The 16,816-nt window shown below is 36.2% G+C and overlaps 1 protein-coding gene across 1 annotated transcript in view; it reads right to left on the reverse strand.

The window, feature by feature from the left end:
• The window catches only part of LOC106461401 (mitogen-activated protein kinase kinase kinase 1-like), a 44,241-nt gene that overhangs the window by 11,744 nt on the left and 15,681 nt on the right, over positions 1 to 16,816 (reverse strand). The window contains exons 6-10 of the mRNA XM_013921221.2: positions 15,484 to 15,605; positions 14,278 to 14,369; positions 13,812 to 14,062; positions 7,938 to 8,883; positions 711 to 850 (exon numbers count right to left, since the gene is read on the reverse strand). Of these exons, the coding sequence (XP_013776675.2) occupies positions 711 to 850; positions 7,938 to 8,883; positions 13,812 to 14,062; positions 14,278 to 14,369; positions 15,484 to 15,605 (1,551 nt within the window). The remainder of the gene's footprint in view (positions 1 to 710; positions 851 to 7,937; positions 8,884 to 13,811; positions 14,063 to 14,277; positions 14,370 to 15,483; positions 15,606 to 16,816) is intronic.

Genomic DNA, 16,816 nt, shown 5'->3' on the forward strand with positions numbered 1-16,816 from the left:
AGACAAATTACTGCTAAGCCTAAAAGCCGTTGTGTTCTTGTTTTTTTTTCTGGTTAGAGGATGTTGAACTTTTTTTCACAATAATTTTAGTGTGTGACTGCTGGCTAGTCATGAAATAACTTGTTTTAACCTGGTGATATCATGCTCTCCCTTGGTTTACCAATATCCATTTATTGGAAATGCTACAATTTCATGTTTTGCATGCTTTTTCTAAACATTAGATGGAGAACTTCATATCAGAAAGTCCTTTAATGTGACCTTTCCAAGAATCAATTTTAGGCACCATCCACAGTTGCAAATCACAATACTTCTACTGCATTTTATCAACAAGGTTAAAACTTTTAATCTGTGTAGTTACAGGCAATGGGGATACTATGGGCAAATCGTGAACAACCCTCTGTACCTCTAGAATGTAGGAATTTTTTTTTTTAATACTGAAATGTTGATACAATTGTGATCAACATTCAAAATAAGTATAATCTCAAACATTTTACAAGTTTAGAAAAAAATAAACTTTTATAAAAATTCACCTGCATTTAATTGTAAACAAAAGTAAAATCAATAACAGTCTCTTCTAAAGATAACACATATTTCCAGACTATTGACAGATAAAATTAAGAACAATGAGTCTCCTATATAGGCTCTTTGTAAATAATTCTAAGGTAGTGGTTTGCTTAAAAAATAAACAACTTGACCAGATGAGAACTTACATTTGTGTGAAATTCAATGATTACTTCATCTACTGGGTTATTTTTGTTGTATTCAGATATAAATCCCTTTGCTTCTATTCCTTTACCAAGTTCTAGTATGTGCTTACTGAGATAAAACCCACCACTACTCACTGGTAAGCCTATAGAAAAGAAAAATGAAATCAATAATACTTTGTATTCTTGAGTTATGTTGTTTAACAAATGAATAACATAATTTCCTTATAACAACAAAAACGAATCAAAGCTGGACTTATTTTTGGAAAAATGTTTTATGTGTGTTAGAAATATTAAATGGTTATGCTTAAGGAAATAAAATATTTATTTTAAAATTTGATTTAGTAACAAATATATTTTAATACAGTTTTTGAGTTAATGATATTAAACAGCTCCTTTGTGCAAGATAGAAAATTAAACTTCAAATGCCTAATTTTCTGGCTATAGATTAAACACAACTACATCAGTAAAAGAAAGGTTTTGTTTGATGTTTTTTTTAACTTTTAGTCTTTGTCTGTAGGTTAGATCTAGTGGAGTTGAGCCACAGGGCTACGCTCCCCATAATTTTCATCCTGTTTACAAATTTGAATTAGTTTTTTGGGATATTGCCAATATCTTATAATTTTTATAAAGTCTCAATGCCACATAAATTGACTTCAACCCATTTAAACCTTCCTTTCTCAAGTCTCAATGAAACTGAATCCTCATCCAACAGAGAAGTTTTTCTTGACGATGTTGAGCTATTGCTCGTTATAATTTTCCTATACTGAAAATGTATTTCCGATAGGTACTTACCTTTTCTCACATAAATAGCTATTCTTCTTCAGTGCTGCCCTCTATATGCAAACAATGTTTTTGCATGCCACAAGCCTTGAGCTCTCACATACCCCATGATCAACATGGTTCAACTGCATCTCACATTTAAATCATCATGCCACAACCCTCCTTCAATAGAAGTGCAACACACCCTCCTGATGCATGTGACTCCCCTCTATTCGATTCTACCGAACTATCACTTCGAGTTTTGGCAGAAAATGGAAGCACCTGTTTTCAGTGGGGAGGAAGGGTGGGAAGTGTGAGAGGAGGTAAGTGCCTATCAGAAATACATTTTCAGTATAGGAAAATTACAACTTGTGATAGGTACATTACTTCCTCTTATATAAATAGGTAGAATCCCACATTACATAGGTGGGAGACCACACCACTTCTGTACCAGGTATACCCTTCACCCAGTGTGAAAACAGGTGACACAGACATGGTGAAAATAATGATTGGATAGGTTTCTGAACCACCTGATATCTGAATCGCAATCCCTTAGATGACAGTAATGTGGGTGAGAGTAAAAAGGATGTGCTCCAAGGTGTAGTGTGGCTAGGACACGACAGACTGTACACAGCAAGTCAGCTGCATCCAAAACCCAGCACCAGGAATCGACATTCATGCGAGGATAGGATGAGGATCATACCATCAGTAAGTCAACTACAATCCAAAACCCATCCAATGAGAATCGACATCCATGTGGGGGGTAGGAAAGAGGATCATACCCACCAATCTGTGAATAGGGCACATGATAGCAAAGTGAGAAAACATTTTACCGATATGGGAACCCGACATCTGGATGATCGGAATAATAAAGATGTCCCTGTATTGTGAAATAGCCCACTCAAAACCAATCTGACGGGAACCACCTCCAGCACAGTAACACCCTCGGTATATTAAAATCTCCAAGGGATAGCATAAGAGAAAGAACCATAGTAACCTACAAGTTCTTCCAGTGTGATGCACAACACTATAGCAGTGTACAAGAGTCAAATTGAGTAAGAGAACATAGATACTTGTAATACACATGTGAGGACTTATGTTGATTGATCTAGCTCTGAATCCAAAACCCAGCCACTGTGAACCAACAACCATGTGGAGGTAGGATGAGGGATCCCAATCAAAGGGTGGAACTGTAATTTTTACAGCTCACTCCAAAGCTACAACATCCCCTTGGATAGACCCATTCAGCGATGGAGCCTCATATTGGAGGACATCTCATCATCCATACCAACAGAACACCACTGGCCTACTCTCAACCGAATGGATTCATTATTGTTTGTATTGTATATCACTATTGCATTCAGGAGGATGCCTCCATGGTCCACCACCCCAGCGGCTTGGAACTGGAAAGTGGTAAGGACTCTCGTACTCTACTAGAAGAAAAAGGGGGGGAGGAAGAGGAAATGTGATGGAGAATCTAGAGAAATGTTAAAACTGAAGACTATGCAACAGGTGACCAACAAAAGCAGACCACTCCTGATTTATTCAATCTAAGGAATGGCAGTGATGGGCAGCTATCCTCTTATGCTTTACCCATGAAGTCCATGGGTGAGTACAGTCCAGAACAGGCATATTAATGAAGCAAATATATATATTGTGAGATAAAACCTATGAGAGATTTTGTGGAACACCCCATCTCAATAGCATGTGTTTAGTGGCCATGAACTTATGAATATTAAGTCATCATGGCCTAACATTGTGGATTTGACTAGTTTAAGTATAATTCTATAGGCACCATTCACCACAGAGTGGGATAAATAAGAGGTATATATACAAAAGATAACTTACCCATTCACAGTCTCACCGAAGTCTGAAGAATGGCAACAAGTGGAAAACAATAATCCAATGCCAATAGTGAAAGATTAATATGTGTGGTGTGGTAGTCCACATGGATGATGGAGATGAGACACAAGGGAAAAGGTAAGGTGCCTAATCTGGTGAGAAGACACCTGGAACAAATTAGGGGAAGAAGGAGACAAGGAAGTATAAGCCAATCGAATTATAAGCCGAACTGAATTGGTAAGGGTGGAAGGAGAAAGGTGACAAAAAGAGGATAGTTGCCAAAGGATGAAGAGAGGGAATGGGCACCATGGAAGGAAGCCATGCTGGCAATATAACAACAAAGAGCATGTATGGGATATATTAATCTATCCAATCAGACTGGGAATGTAGGTGGGAAATGGAAGGTAGAAAAATTGGCAAGAAGGAACAATTATCCTCATGTTCTGCCAATGTTTTGGGAAGAAAATATCAATCTGGGTAAAGGAGAAAATATGTGGAATGATATAGGGTACATGAAATGTCAAATAATTCCGACCAACGATGTCCACAGGCCAAGAGGAGAAGGAAAAGTCTTAAAGGACAAGTGGAAAATCAAACACGAGTACAGAGGTTCAAATGGAGGTAAAGTAAGGCAGTGAAGAACCACATTGACATCCCAAACTGGAAGGACCGTGCATCAAGGAGGATGACAAATTTGGAAGGAACACAATAACTGTGAGAGGTTTGGAGAGATAAAAACTTTATGATATTGGGAAAAACAAAAAGTGTGGGATAAGGCAGCCCAATAACCCACGAATGAGGAGACCGAAGTGAGGAAATCCGTAAGGTGAGGAAAGGAATGGTGAGTCAAGCAGGTGAAAACCCCCAATCCAAAGATCAATGGTGGAAAATGTTCCACTTATATTGATAAACATCCCTATAGAAAAGGTGAATGGAACGAGCTAAAAATGAAGCAACTTGCTGGGTCAATCAGGATCTTCTCACCAAAGACCAAATAAAAACCAGGTGTGTGAAGATGAAGGGCTGGATGAAATGCTGGTGGCTGAGGTTGGCGTAGAATGGATGGATCGGGCAGCCACAGAAACCTATGGTTGTGCCAGGCAGTAAGGAGGAATCAGAAGGAACTAACACAGAGTGGTGTGGATGATCGAAATCACCCTGAGTAGAAAACAGATGGGAGGATACACATAAAGGTATTTTTTGGTCCAATCCTGGCTGAATGCATTAACAGCCAGTGCAAGTGTATGAGGAACCAGAGACCAAAACAGAGGTGACTTGATATTGAGGAATGTGGCAAATGCATCCATGTGAGGAGTACCCCATTGAAAGCATAGCCAATGGAAAATGAGAGGATTGAAAGATCAATCTGTTGGAAAAGATGATCTGTGATAAGGTTGAATGCACCCGGAACGTGACACGCAAGGAGACGAATACAGAGTGTGTGGGCCCAAAAAATGGAGATCCAAGGTTTGACCACAAAGGGAATGAGAACAGGTGCTGCCTTGGTGATTGATATAAGCTATCACTGTAGAATTGTCAGAATGGATCATGAACAGGCAATTACTGGCAAAATGAAGAAAATGATCCAAAGCATGACATGTGGCCAGAAGTTTCAACATGATGATATGGTAAGACCGCTTAGCTGGATACCACTGACCTGAAGCTTCCTGCTGATCGACCCATGCTCCCCAACCATGGAGGAAGCAGAACAGCCGCCATTGTGTGAGCATTGTCCAACCACCAATGCAGATCATTAAGAAGGGAAGAAGGTAGGTAGTGCAAAGTCCACTGAAGAGAATTCATATGTGCTTGACCCAAGGGGATAAGGGCTTCCATAGAAAACCACATTCCTAAAAGCAATAGAACCTTGCAAGCAGTATTAGAGGGAGCAGTAAGGACACTGGAGAATTGAAATATCCATCGAATAGAGTCGATGAGGAGAAGGTTGTGCTCAACTGAGATGAGTGTTGAAAAAGACACCCAAGTGGACAGGATATTGGGTAGGTATAAGGAATGACTTTTACAACTTGATTAACCAACCCATAAGTTTGGTATGAGCTAACAGAAGCCAGTCATCCCTGTAATGGTGTAAGCACAACAACTCCCAAGCATGCAATTTTGGGTAAAGGAAGGGGATTATAAGAAATTAAGGAAATGGCTAAAACAGAACACCCCTGAGAAATTGTGTCAAAAAAAAAAAAACGTATTAAGCCTAGCTGATTCCACAGTAGGGGCATAGGAAGATATGGCAAAATTAGTTGGAGGAAAAAGGCTGTCAAATTCCTTGTCATCCCAAACAGGATTGGCATGTTCAGAAGAATGATAGGCAACATCAGGAGAACAAGGTTGGCACATATAACTATCAATCTCATGGCAAAAGAGAGCCGATAATTCCATAGTCAAGTTCCCCATACCCGCAGCCTGTGTAAATTGTGCTAGTAGAAGGTATTACCTCCAAAGAGGTAACTTGGACTTCAGAGTTCATTGTTAAAAATGAATGATCAAACACAAGTGTTAGAATAAAGAAATGAAAAACTGGAAAAACAAAGAAGTTATTCTTAAGTTTGCAAACTTTTGTAAAAATGAAAAGAACAATTCCACTTGAGAATAAAAGACAAAACAGTTAAGTGAAAATTTGAAAAAAATGCACAAAGTCTAAAGAAAAAACAATTTAAAACACAATGAAAGACATCTTGACAAGAACACTGCCAAACAAGAAGTGATAGTTCAGTAGAATTGAACAGAGGGAGTCACATGCATCAGGAAGGTGTGTCGCACTCCTGTTGGTGGAGGGTGTTGCATGATGATTTACATGTGAAACGTATTTGAAGTCAAGGCTTGTGGCATGCGCAAAATGTTTTTGCATATAGAGGGAAACACTGAATGAGAATAGCTATTTATATGAGTGGAGGTGGTAATGTACTATAGGGTAGTGTGCTCTGATAGAAGACAGCACAAATGTTCAGCAATTTCTTTTTAAAGCAACCTTCCATTTGACAACCTACATGACCAAGGATATGATATTGATTCTACTATGTTCAGCTATTACAATGGACAACAGACATATGTAATAATAAAGGCATATTAGCAGTCTCTCAAACTGATAGAATTTCATCAAACTTACTTGCACTTGGCAAAGATGGGGCTCACAGAAGTTAACCCAAACTTTAGCTCTCTTTATCCTTCAATTCTAACTCTGCCAGATACATCTTATTTTTGTGAATGCTCTTTCTCTGCATTAAAGCTTGTCAAGAGCAAGCTTCATAGTACAATGGCAGAGCAATTTCATGGTGCTGCGGGTTGAGTGAAAATGAGTAAAATGATGAACTTAGATGTTATTCATGATCTTTTATGGAATCACTTTGCAGTTGATCATCAATGAAAATAGTTGTTCATATGTCCCTTGCAATGTTTTCATTACATATATTGTGTGCACGTGCTGTATGTTGTACATACTATTACCATACATATTGTGTTACATTTACTATACATATGGAATGATATTCTGAACTACATTATGATGTCTGCTATTATTGTATAACCTATTACTTTTTTACAAAAACAAGCAACTGTTAACAAGTACACAGCTTATGTAACCTAGGAAAAGCATGTACATATATTGGTGTACCAATATCAGCAATAAACATTATTGGATATTTTAAGTCACTCCAATTTGTTTTGTCTGCCTGATGACTGTGTAAAGATGAAATAGTATCCACAATAAAAACACTTTACTGTAGTAATTATAAAAGATGGAATGGGAGATATTGGGACTTAACCCCTGACATTTGTGTTTTTAGAGCACTTGTTTGAGTCAAAGGTCCTGCATTCAAGGCTTTGAGGGAGATTTCTCTTGAATTTATATTGTTGCCAAACCAGCTATTATCATACCAACATAATAAATCAGGAACTTGCCATGGCTGAAGCTTAAACCTAAAACATTTATTGCACACTTTGACAAAATAAAGTTGATGCTCTGCCACATGAACTACCAGGATTAAAGTCCCAAGCAGATAACTATCACCTAGACAAGTAAATAGTATAACAGTTATGTGACACCAAGTGATGAGTTACCACAGCAACCAAGCTTTGCTTTTGAAATTTCGTTTTAAATAAAGACCTTATATTTGGTCAAGATGTTAAAATAACTTTCCAAGAATAAATGCAATCACTCGCATACTTACACAGTGAGTGTGTTACACTTACAGAAAGATTTCTGAATGGAGTCAGAATAACATAGGATTAAAGCCATGGGCACAAGCCTAATGAAGTGATTAAATAATCTATAACTTGTTCAGTGACATCTATTCTCCAGTACTTGATGCTTACCAAAAACACAAACTGCAAGGAATAATTTCTAAACATATCCCCATAATGCTTCAAGTGAACAACAACTTTCTTAGTCTTGTGATCTTTCTTTATATATGTACAAAAAGTAATGAAAAACACAATACATTTAAACAAATACTAGCAATTGTTAGAATAGAAACAAACTATGAGGATAGCAATAATTAAATATAAAAAATACAAAATACTAGAGCTAAATAAGTCCTAATTAGCATTAAAAGATTACAATCCTCATTAAGAAAAAAAATCCACAAAATGTAGAGAAGAGAATATTTTACAAACCTGGAGAATCAGCCACCTTTGATGGTGTAGTCATGGGTGAAGTTGGTGTAGTGACTTCAGATTGAAAGGATACAGGTGTATAAGAACTTGCTGTTATATTAGCTGATAATAAAGTTGGAGAAAGATCTATCAAGTCCCTAGGAATATTCTGATGAGATTTAGAGAGAGAGGTGAAGGTTGTTGACTTGTTCTTAGAATGGCCATAAGAAGCCTCTGTAAATTTAATTGTTTGTTCACATTCACAAGTTCCTCTATATACAAAAGAACAGGTGACAGGAACCAGGGTAGGTGGTTCAGAAGCTTCAGGTGTTGTCAAACATTTTGAGTTTAGCTTAAAATCCCCTTTAATGTGGTGTAATGCAGATCCACTAACTAAAGTGTTACTGGTGGCATTAGGTATTGGTAAGTACCTAGGTCTTGGTAGTTTATGTGTTGACCTCTTTGTACTATCTTTAACTGAAAATAGGGATTGACATCGAGATAAGGGGGAAAAACTATATATATTCTCACAGGATTTCCGAGTTCTTAAAGGATTGTGTGACACGCTTCTAACTATTTTCTGAAAAGATGAAACATTGGAGGTGATGTGCTGGTCTTCTTCAAAAACTAACTTGTCTGTCACTAAAGTTCTTTCTTGCTTAATGTTTAAATCAGGTAAACTACTCCACTTTCCCCAAAGCATCTTCTGTTTCCTGGAGGTTTTAGAAGTGGTAGATAACACAGAAGCACTCAGATCAGTACCATACACTTCCCTCTTGCACCCAAAATTAGTGTTCAGAACAACAACTCGTAATTTCTTGCGCAAATGTTGCTGAAGATTTGGACTCACACGTGAAAGCATCTGGCACACTTGAGAGAAAATAGGGGAAATTTGAAGACATAACTGAGCACCTGTGAGGAAGACTTGTTCAGCTACCCTGACAACTGTAATGTGGGGGTGATGGAACTATCGGAATAAAAACAAAAAAAAAGAGTTAATTTTGTCACTAAGATAACTCACATACAGTGAATTACTTTCTAACATAAAATACAATAACATTTGCTTTGTATTCTATTGGGAATTCAGTTGAAAAACCAAGTATAAATTAAAAATAGTTCAACACTTTATATTTTATCTAACTCTCAAGCAAGAATATGTTTTTAGAAATAGTTAAAACATGAAATCTCACACCTATAAACACATGCTTCATATTTTACATTTAAACACATACAAAAATTCCCAATCCAGGTGAATCTGAAATGGAATTATTAATCAAAGAAACTACTGATAAACAAATATTGATCTACTCTCAATCACACTTCCATGCAGTTCCTTTTCATTTAAAACGTTTTTGAATGGTTTAATTACTCAGTATTTACCTTTACCCATGCCCTATATTCCCCCATATTCATTTCATGTATCCATGAATATTAATTTTATATTTATTTTCTAACTGTGATTTAATAACTTATATTAATCTTACAGCTTCACTGACTTGATCATTGTTTGCTTTTTTTGATTATATAAAATGTAATTATTTAATTTTTTTTTCACAGAAAGCTGCTGAAAATAGATTGTGTGTTGTAATAAAATGTTGTTTAGCAGCTGTCTTGTTCTTCATGTTTGAATTATGATTCCCTGCAAATTAATTCATTGCCAGCACATACTCTATCTTAAATCTGAATACATATCTATTATAATAATACAGAATGTCATGTATCCTCACTGTTAGTAAAATTTTTTAGCCATAATCTCAAAAACCTAAACACATAGTCTGTATCTTAAATCTAAACACATGTTGAAGATCTGTACCTTTCATTTAAACACATACATACACAATCTTAAATCCTAATATATACTCTGCATTTTCCATTTAAACATAATCTGTACCTTAACTCTAAAGACATAATCTGTATTGTAAATTTTCAAACACAATTAAAGATACCTCCTTCAAGGAGAGTTTATACAAAAACAAGATGTACTATTGGTTCAAGAATATACAAACACTAATACTAGATATTACATTGACTATTAAACATTAATTCACATGGCTGTTAAAATAGTCTTTTTAGTCCAACTAAAGTACCTATAGCTAAATCACCTAAGTTACTGTTCACTTAACTTATTATAACAGTTTAAAAGTTTGTTATTTGCCATATAATTAGTTACTCAATACTGCAGTTATAACACTATACTATTTCATATTTATCTGTATACTATAACATAATTTATTTAATATACACTTGTCCAATTGTTACAATGATAGATATTATTTACTGTATATTATAACATCATTTATTTACCATACACTTGTCTAATTGTTACAATAATATATATTTTATTTACTGTACTTTTATCAACATAGACATATACAGAATTTTTGTAGACTATGCACTACATGGAGATGTTTTCCCTCCTCCTCAAATGAATTTAAACGTATTTCTCATTATTTAGTTTCCAAGTTAGAGCAAATATAAAGACAAAAGCTAGCAAGTAATATTATGTGATTTGTATACTAAAGTAATCTATGATTTGAAAGTTGTATATTGTAAAATATCATGCACAGAAAAGCACTTTAGTGCAAGAAATTCATTATAACATTTCTTAAACACAAAGTGCTCACACATAAAATACCCTGCAACAGATCATGGCTACAACCAAAAAGTCAGTAACTTCAAGTGTTAACCTTTTATCTCTTCAAACATAGTTAAAAATCATAATTATATTTATTAATCTATCACAAAATTTGGGAATCTTACCATACATATCCTTTTTTTTTATATACTTAAAACTCATACTTATCTCTTTAACACAAGGTCATAACTCTAATTAATTAATTATTTTACTAACAAATCATTGTTAAAAACAACAGTAAAATTATTAATTACTTTGAATCACCACTCATTAGTACCTCTCACATGTGTTGACTATCTGACTGATATGTCAGGTGAATACATAAGACCTAGGAGTACAGAGATGTAATTATATCATAGTTAATTTGCATGTTTTTTCCAGTCATACCACGTGAAGGATATTACTGAAACAGAACAGCTGACAATTGCTTAGCTCACACACACAAACAGAAAAATTTGGCTTCAGCAGTCCTTACAGTGTAAACTTCAGACAATAAATGACTGGAAATATGTGATGTGGTCAGATGAGGTGTGTTGTTTCAAATGTTTTCTGTATCAAGAGTAAGGTAACAATATGTTGCTATGACAGTGTAACATGCTGCTTTTTTCACCTTAATAAACAAGAACTCTTCTAAGGTGGTAATGCGACAATCTAAAGTGCATGTATTGTTCAACTCTGGTTTCCAAAGCACAACAGTTATTTCTGTTATATCTTCTTTTACTGGCCAGCACAGTTATCAGATCTGAATCTGATAACATTTCTTTGGGATGTACTTGAGTATTAGATTCTTCACTGAACAATATTGTCAGTATTTGTCCCAAGGATGTATTATACATCTCAATGAATAAAAATACAACTAAACAAAACAGTTCTGGGATCTTGTTCAGTCTATGCTACAATGACTGCAGAAAAATGTGTGTCCTACCAGATTGGGGTTATAAACAAAGTAGTTAAAATTTCAGTCTTTCATTATCTTGATTACCCCCCCCCCCCTCCAAGAAAAAACAACAAGAACAAACAAAATCCTGAATCATATTAATTATATTTTGGACAAAAACAACATCTGTAGTTAAAAAAACAAAAGTAGTTAATATTCCCTACATTATTGACGAAATAAAAACAAAGTTTAAAATGTAACTGCATATAGAATAAACATTTTAAATAGATAAACCTTTTTGTGTCAGTTGAGAAACTAATGATTTTAGATTGGTTTCTTACATAAAAGTTATGTTTATTTAAATTATCAAACTTATACTCAACTCTAATGAATGTGGGGTCTCCACCTCCATCCCGGGCTCTGTCTCGGCGATACAGTTATTTGTGTGGTCCCTGAGGCAAAGTTCTTGGGGCTTATCTTTGACCGTAAGCTTAGCTTCATTCCACACATCAAGCAGCTACGTGTCAAGTGTGCAAGGGCTCTGAACATCCTCCGTGTCCTCTCTTCCAGCTCTTGGGGAGCGGATCGATGTTCTATGCTCAGGATCTATCGTGCTCTAATTTGATCCAAACTGGACTATGGGTCTTTGGTCTATAGTTCCGCCAGGACCTCGGCCCTGAAGATGCTGGACCCCATTCACCATCTGGGGCTTCGGCTCTGCACCGGTGCTTTTCGCGCTTCTCCAGTCCAGAGTTTGTACACTGAGTCCCATGAATCTTTTCTTCACCTCCGTCACTTGCAACTTTCTTTACAATATGTTACTAAGCTTCGATCCTTACCACGGCATCCCACCTGGGATTGTGTTTTTCTTCCTCGGTGGGCAAGGCTCTTTCAGAACAGATGGTCTGCTATTCCTCCGGTTGGCCTTCGTATCCGGGCACTACTGGCTGAATTGGGTCTGGCATTGGATGACATTGCTGCCCCCAGTGATCAGCCCATTCCACCATGGCTTATTACCATTCCATCCTGTGACCTTTCCTTGAGTCATCTGGGGAAGGCGGATACTCCCGATTGGAAGTATCCGTCTTCTCTTTGCTGAACATCTTTCGAGCCATTCTTCTCTTCCCATTTACATAAATGGTTCGAAATTGGGTGACTCTATAGGTTCTGCCATGGTTTGCTGTGGCTCGGTACTTGCTCGCAGGATCCCCTCTACAGTTACTTTGTTCACTGCCGAGTTGTATGCTATTTCTCTTGCCCTGGATCATGTAGAAGCTATGCAGTACAGTAATTGTACTATTTACACTGATTCTCTTAGCTCTCTACTGGCCCTGGAATCGCTTAACGTTAGTTCTCACCCTGTTCTTGTCGATATTCAACACCGATTGGCCCACTTTTCTCTATCTTCTATTTCCATCCAGTTTTTCTAAGTCTGTCTGCTATGATGCCATCACGGTCGTGCCTGTCCCATACATGGACTATGGTCCTGTCTTCAAGGCGCGGCTTCATGCCAGTTGGCAGTCGACTTGGAGTGAGCAACGCCATAACAAGCTTTTCCAGATCAAACCTTCTGTTGCTCTTTGGCCTGTTCTCATCAATATTCAACACCGATTGGCCCACTTTTCTCTATCTTCTATTTCCATCCAGTTTTTCTGGATCCCTAGCAAAGTCGGTATTCACGGGAATGAGCTCACTGACACCGCAACTAAGTCTGTTTGCTCTGGTGCCATCACGGCCATGCCTGTCCCATACATGGACTATGGTCCTGTCTTCAAGGCACGGCTTCGTGCCAGTTGGCAGTCGACTTGGAGTGAGCAACGCCATAACAAGCTTTTCGAGATCAAACCTTTTTTTTGCTCTTTGGCCATCTTGCTTCCGTAAGGATCGGAAGGAGGAAGTAGTCCTGGCAAGGCTACGCATTGGACATAGTTTTTTAACCCATTGTTTCCTTTTATCAGGTATTGACCCACCGATGTGTAACCATTGTGACACTCAAGTCACAATAGCCAACATTTTACTGTCATGCTGTCGTTACGACCGTGAGTGGTGGGACCATTTTAAAAAAATTTTTTCTAAAAGTTTACCCCTGTCGCTGGACAGTGTCATTGGTAATGGTGACACTGTCTGATTAGATTGTATTTTAATTTTTTACATACTATACGTCTTTTTTAATTCTATATAAATCTTATACCGACATGTATTGGTTTTAACTTGCTGTTTTTTACATTTTACTTTAATTTACCTTCATTGTTTTTACCAGTTGTTTGCCACAGATAGCTTCGCTGCTTTGCGCCGTAAAGCACCAAACAACCAACCAACCAACCTAATGAATGTTGCTGATCAATTTACTAAATATAAAAAACTATATATTTAAAAAACTCACCACATTCACTGCAAATTCCAAAGTGGAGATTAAAAGTTCACAATTTTTCATCGTTAAGTTGCACTTTCTGTCAAATTGGTTCTTCAGTTCTTCACAGTGTGGCAAGAACTCCTGAGGAAACTCATCCATTAAGCGTTTACTCACAAGAAGCCTACCTAAGGCCCACTGCCAGGCCCTAGGAACACTATACGATGGTGAAGTCTCAAGAATACATTTCAAAACAAAAGGAACTCCTCCTAGACTTTTGTGATCTGGAAGAGTTTAATTTTATATTGCTTTTTTTATTGCTGAATAAAATGATAAATGTTATTACAAGAATAAAACAATAAATTCATTTGTACTTCTAACAAACAGGTTTCCTTTATAAAATGGGATTATGTTGAACCAAATATTTTTAAAGGCTACTTACCACTTATTCAACAAAGTGTAAGGCTAATTACAAAGTCTCTAATGTTTTAAATCTCACCTGAAATGTGAGCATGAGTGCTCACTGCCAAAGCTCCTGCTTGTCCTCTTCCTAATTCCATAATGGTTGCTATGCTAAGCTGCCTTGTTTTCCTTTCAAAAAGCGAAAACAATGTGGGTAAAAAAAATTACAAAGATATGCAAAAGTAATAATTTCAACATAACATGAGAGGTTTTATAATAAATACCAAAAAATATTTTTAATATGGACATTTCGGAATTTCTTTAAATTATTTCATCAGCGTTAATATTTTAAAAACAAGGTAGTTCATAATATTCGAACTACAAAAAGCAACATTAGCACTGATTGAGTTTTTGTATTCAATCGAAAGTTTAGAAAGAACAGATTTAAATGGTAAGAATAAAATGGAATGTACGATAAAACATGCGGCATACACATGTTTAGTAAATAACATTGTTAAGAGAAACTATTATAGAGAAAGGCATCAATATAAGTATAAACACTTTATTTAAAATAATGATAAATAAGAGGTTTATAAGTCAACACCATTTGTCACTCACTCACTTTGTGTGGATTTTAACATAATAAGAAAGTAATTTATTATCATTAAAATAGTATTTTCTAATTTAAGTTTGATTCCCTGTGGTGAACACAGCAGATAGCCCAATGTGGCTTTGCTCTAAAACAAACAAACTTAAATATGTGTATTTATGTCTATTTGTTCTTTTTATACAGGCATCCTCTCTGTCAGAAAACAAACACATTAATAGTATAAAATTTATCAGCAATAATAGCTTAAGTATCAAAAAACTGTATAAGAAGGAAATATGTCAATGTATTGATTGCTGGAGCATGTGTAAGACATAAATATAATTATTAGGAAAACATGAAAATTAATACATTATAGGATACAAGTTGATAATTTCTGCAAGAGACTATAAACAACTTTTTTCATAACAGTTGTTGTTATTATTTTTTAAAATTGATTTCATCTGTTCTCTTGGTTACTTTGTGAAGTTTTTCTAAATTAAGAATTATTTAATAATACAGCATTCACACATGTACTTTATCATTTGTATTGAATTATTGTTATCATTTATGATTTGGTGTACAGCTTATTTTGGCTACATGAAAGTGCAAAATTTACATATTTGCAAACAAAACTAATTACAGTCCTATCTAGCACAACTCTTAGCTAATAATCCATTTATGTGAATATGCCCAAACCTCAAATCAAATTCTTACCGGTTACTGTCGGCACATTTTAGCAGTACTGCCTTTACAACAGGTTCCACCATGTTTTGAAGCCATCTTATTGTTTTCTCGCTTTTACATTCACTGTAGGCCAAAACAGCTCGCAGACATCGCTAAACAACAAATTCATAGTTTCAGAATAAGATCTTTCAATTAATAACTAGTACATTATGATATACAAATTTCAAAGATGTTTCTAGTATCTGTGAAGTATTCAAGGGGGCAATATTGCATTATGTATTTCTATGAACTATGGATTTATTATTAAGTAAAGTAGTACTTAATAGTAGGGATCATGATGAAACAAAATGATGGTCATAAAAATTGCCCTTTTAAAACCACCTTTAAAATGTCTGAACATACCAATGGCTATTTCACAGTATTGTACTTATAAAGCTGCCTAAATCACTATATATATGTGTTAATAGAGTAAATCAAAAGTTATCATTTTCCTAATCTGAAAATGTATTTCCAAACATACTTACCTCTGCTGACACTTATAGCTGTTTCTCGATCTCCATCTTCCGTTGTTCTTTGCCACCTAAACACCTTGCTCCAGTCTTTTATACCCCACTCGACTGCCCGTGGCAATATCTAATTTGCAAAACTTTACAACAGCCCTCAAATGCCCTCTATGCAGGTACTATATATATACACTGTATGCAGACAGTATAATCACTTTTTCTAGACCTACTCCATCCCAGTCACTAACACCGGCTCTTAGTAGGGAGGAAGGGAGGGAAAGTGTCAGCAGAAGTAAGTATGTTTGGAAATACATTTTCAGATTAGGATAATGATAACTTCCAAAACATTCACACCTCTGCTGCCACTTATAGCTAGAATCCCACAGTGAGAAGGTGGAGGAACCGGTGAGGGCATAGTTCATACAGAAAGCATCTGCACAGAACAAAGGTGTACCACGATAAGTGGTATCCAGGTGGATAAACTGCACTACATCCAGAACAGGTATGCTCTTCACCCAGAACTACTGAAAAGTGAAAAGGGTGGAATATTACACAAATAAGTATGATGGGCCAGCCCCAACCACACAGCTATGACTCGGGGTTGGATTTAAGGGGTCATGGTACCCATATCCCACATTGGTGGCCAGGGCAGTTGGAACGCAAATATATGCATATTTTTGTGATAGGATCCCTATCTGTAGCCAAGGAATGATGCGTTTCGAACTAATGGATTTATGAAAGAGAGAAAGCAACACCAAAGTGGACTATCCTTCTGATCAACCTGAAGAAGTCCAAAAGGCAACATCCCAGGCTCAGATTGACAGGATCATATATGCCATACTCCACCCAAGGTCCAGAAC

Source organism: Limulus polyphemus, unplaced genomic scaffold (assembly GCF_000517525.1).
Source record: "Limulus polyphemus unplaced genomic scaffold, Limulus_polyphemus-2.1.2 Scaffold951, whole genome shotgun sequence".
Taxonomy (NCBI): domain Eukaryota; kingdom Metazoa; phylum Arthropoda; class Merostomata; order Xiphosura; family Limulidae; genus Limulus; species Limulus polyphemus.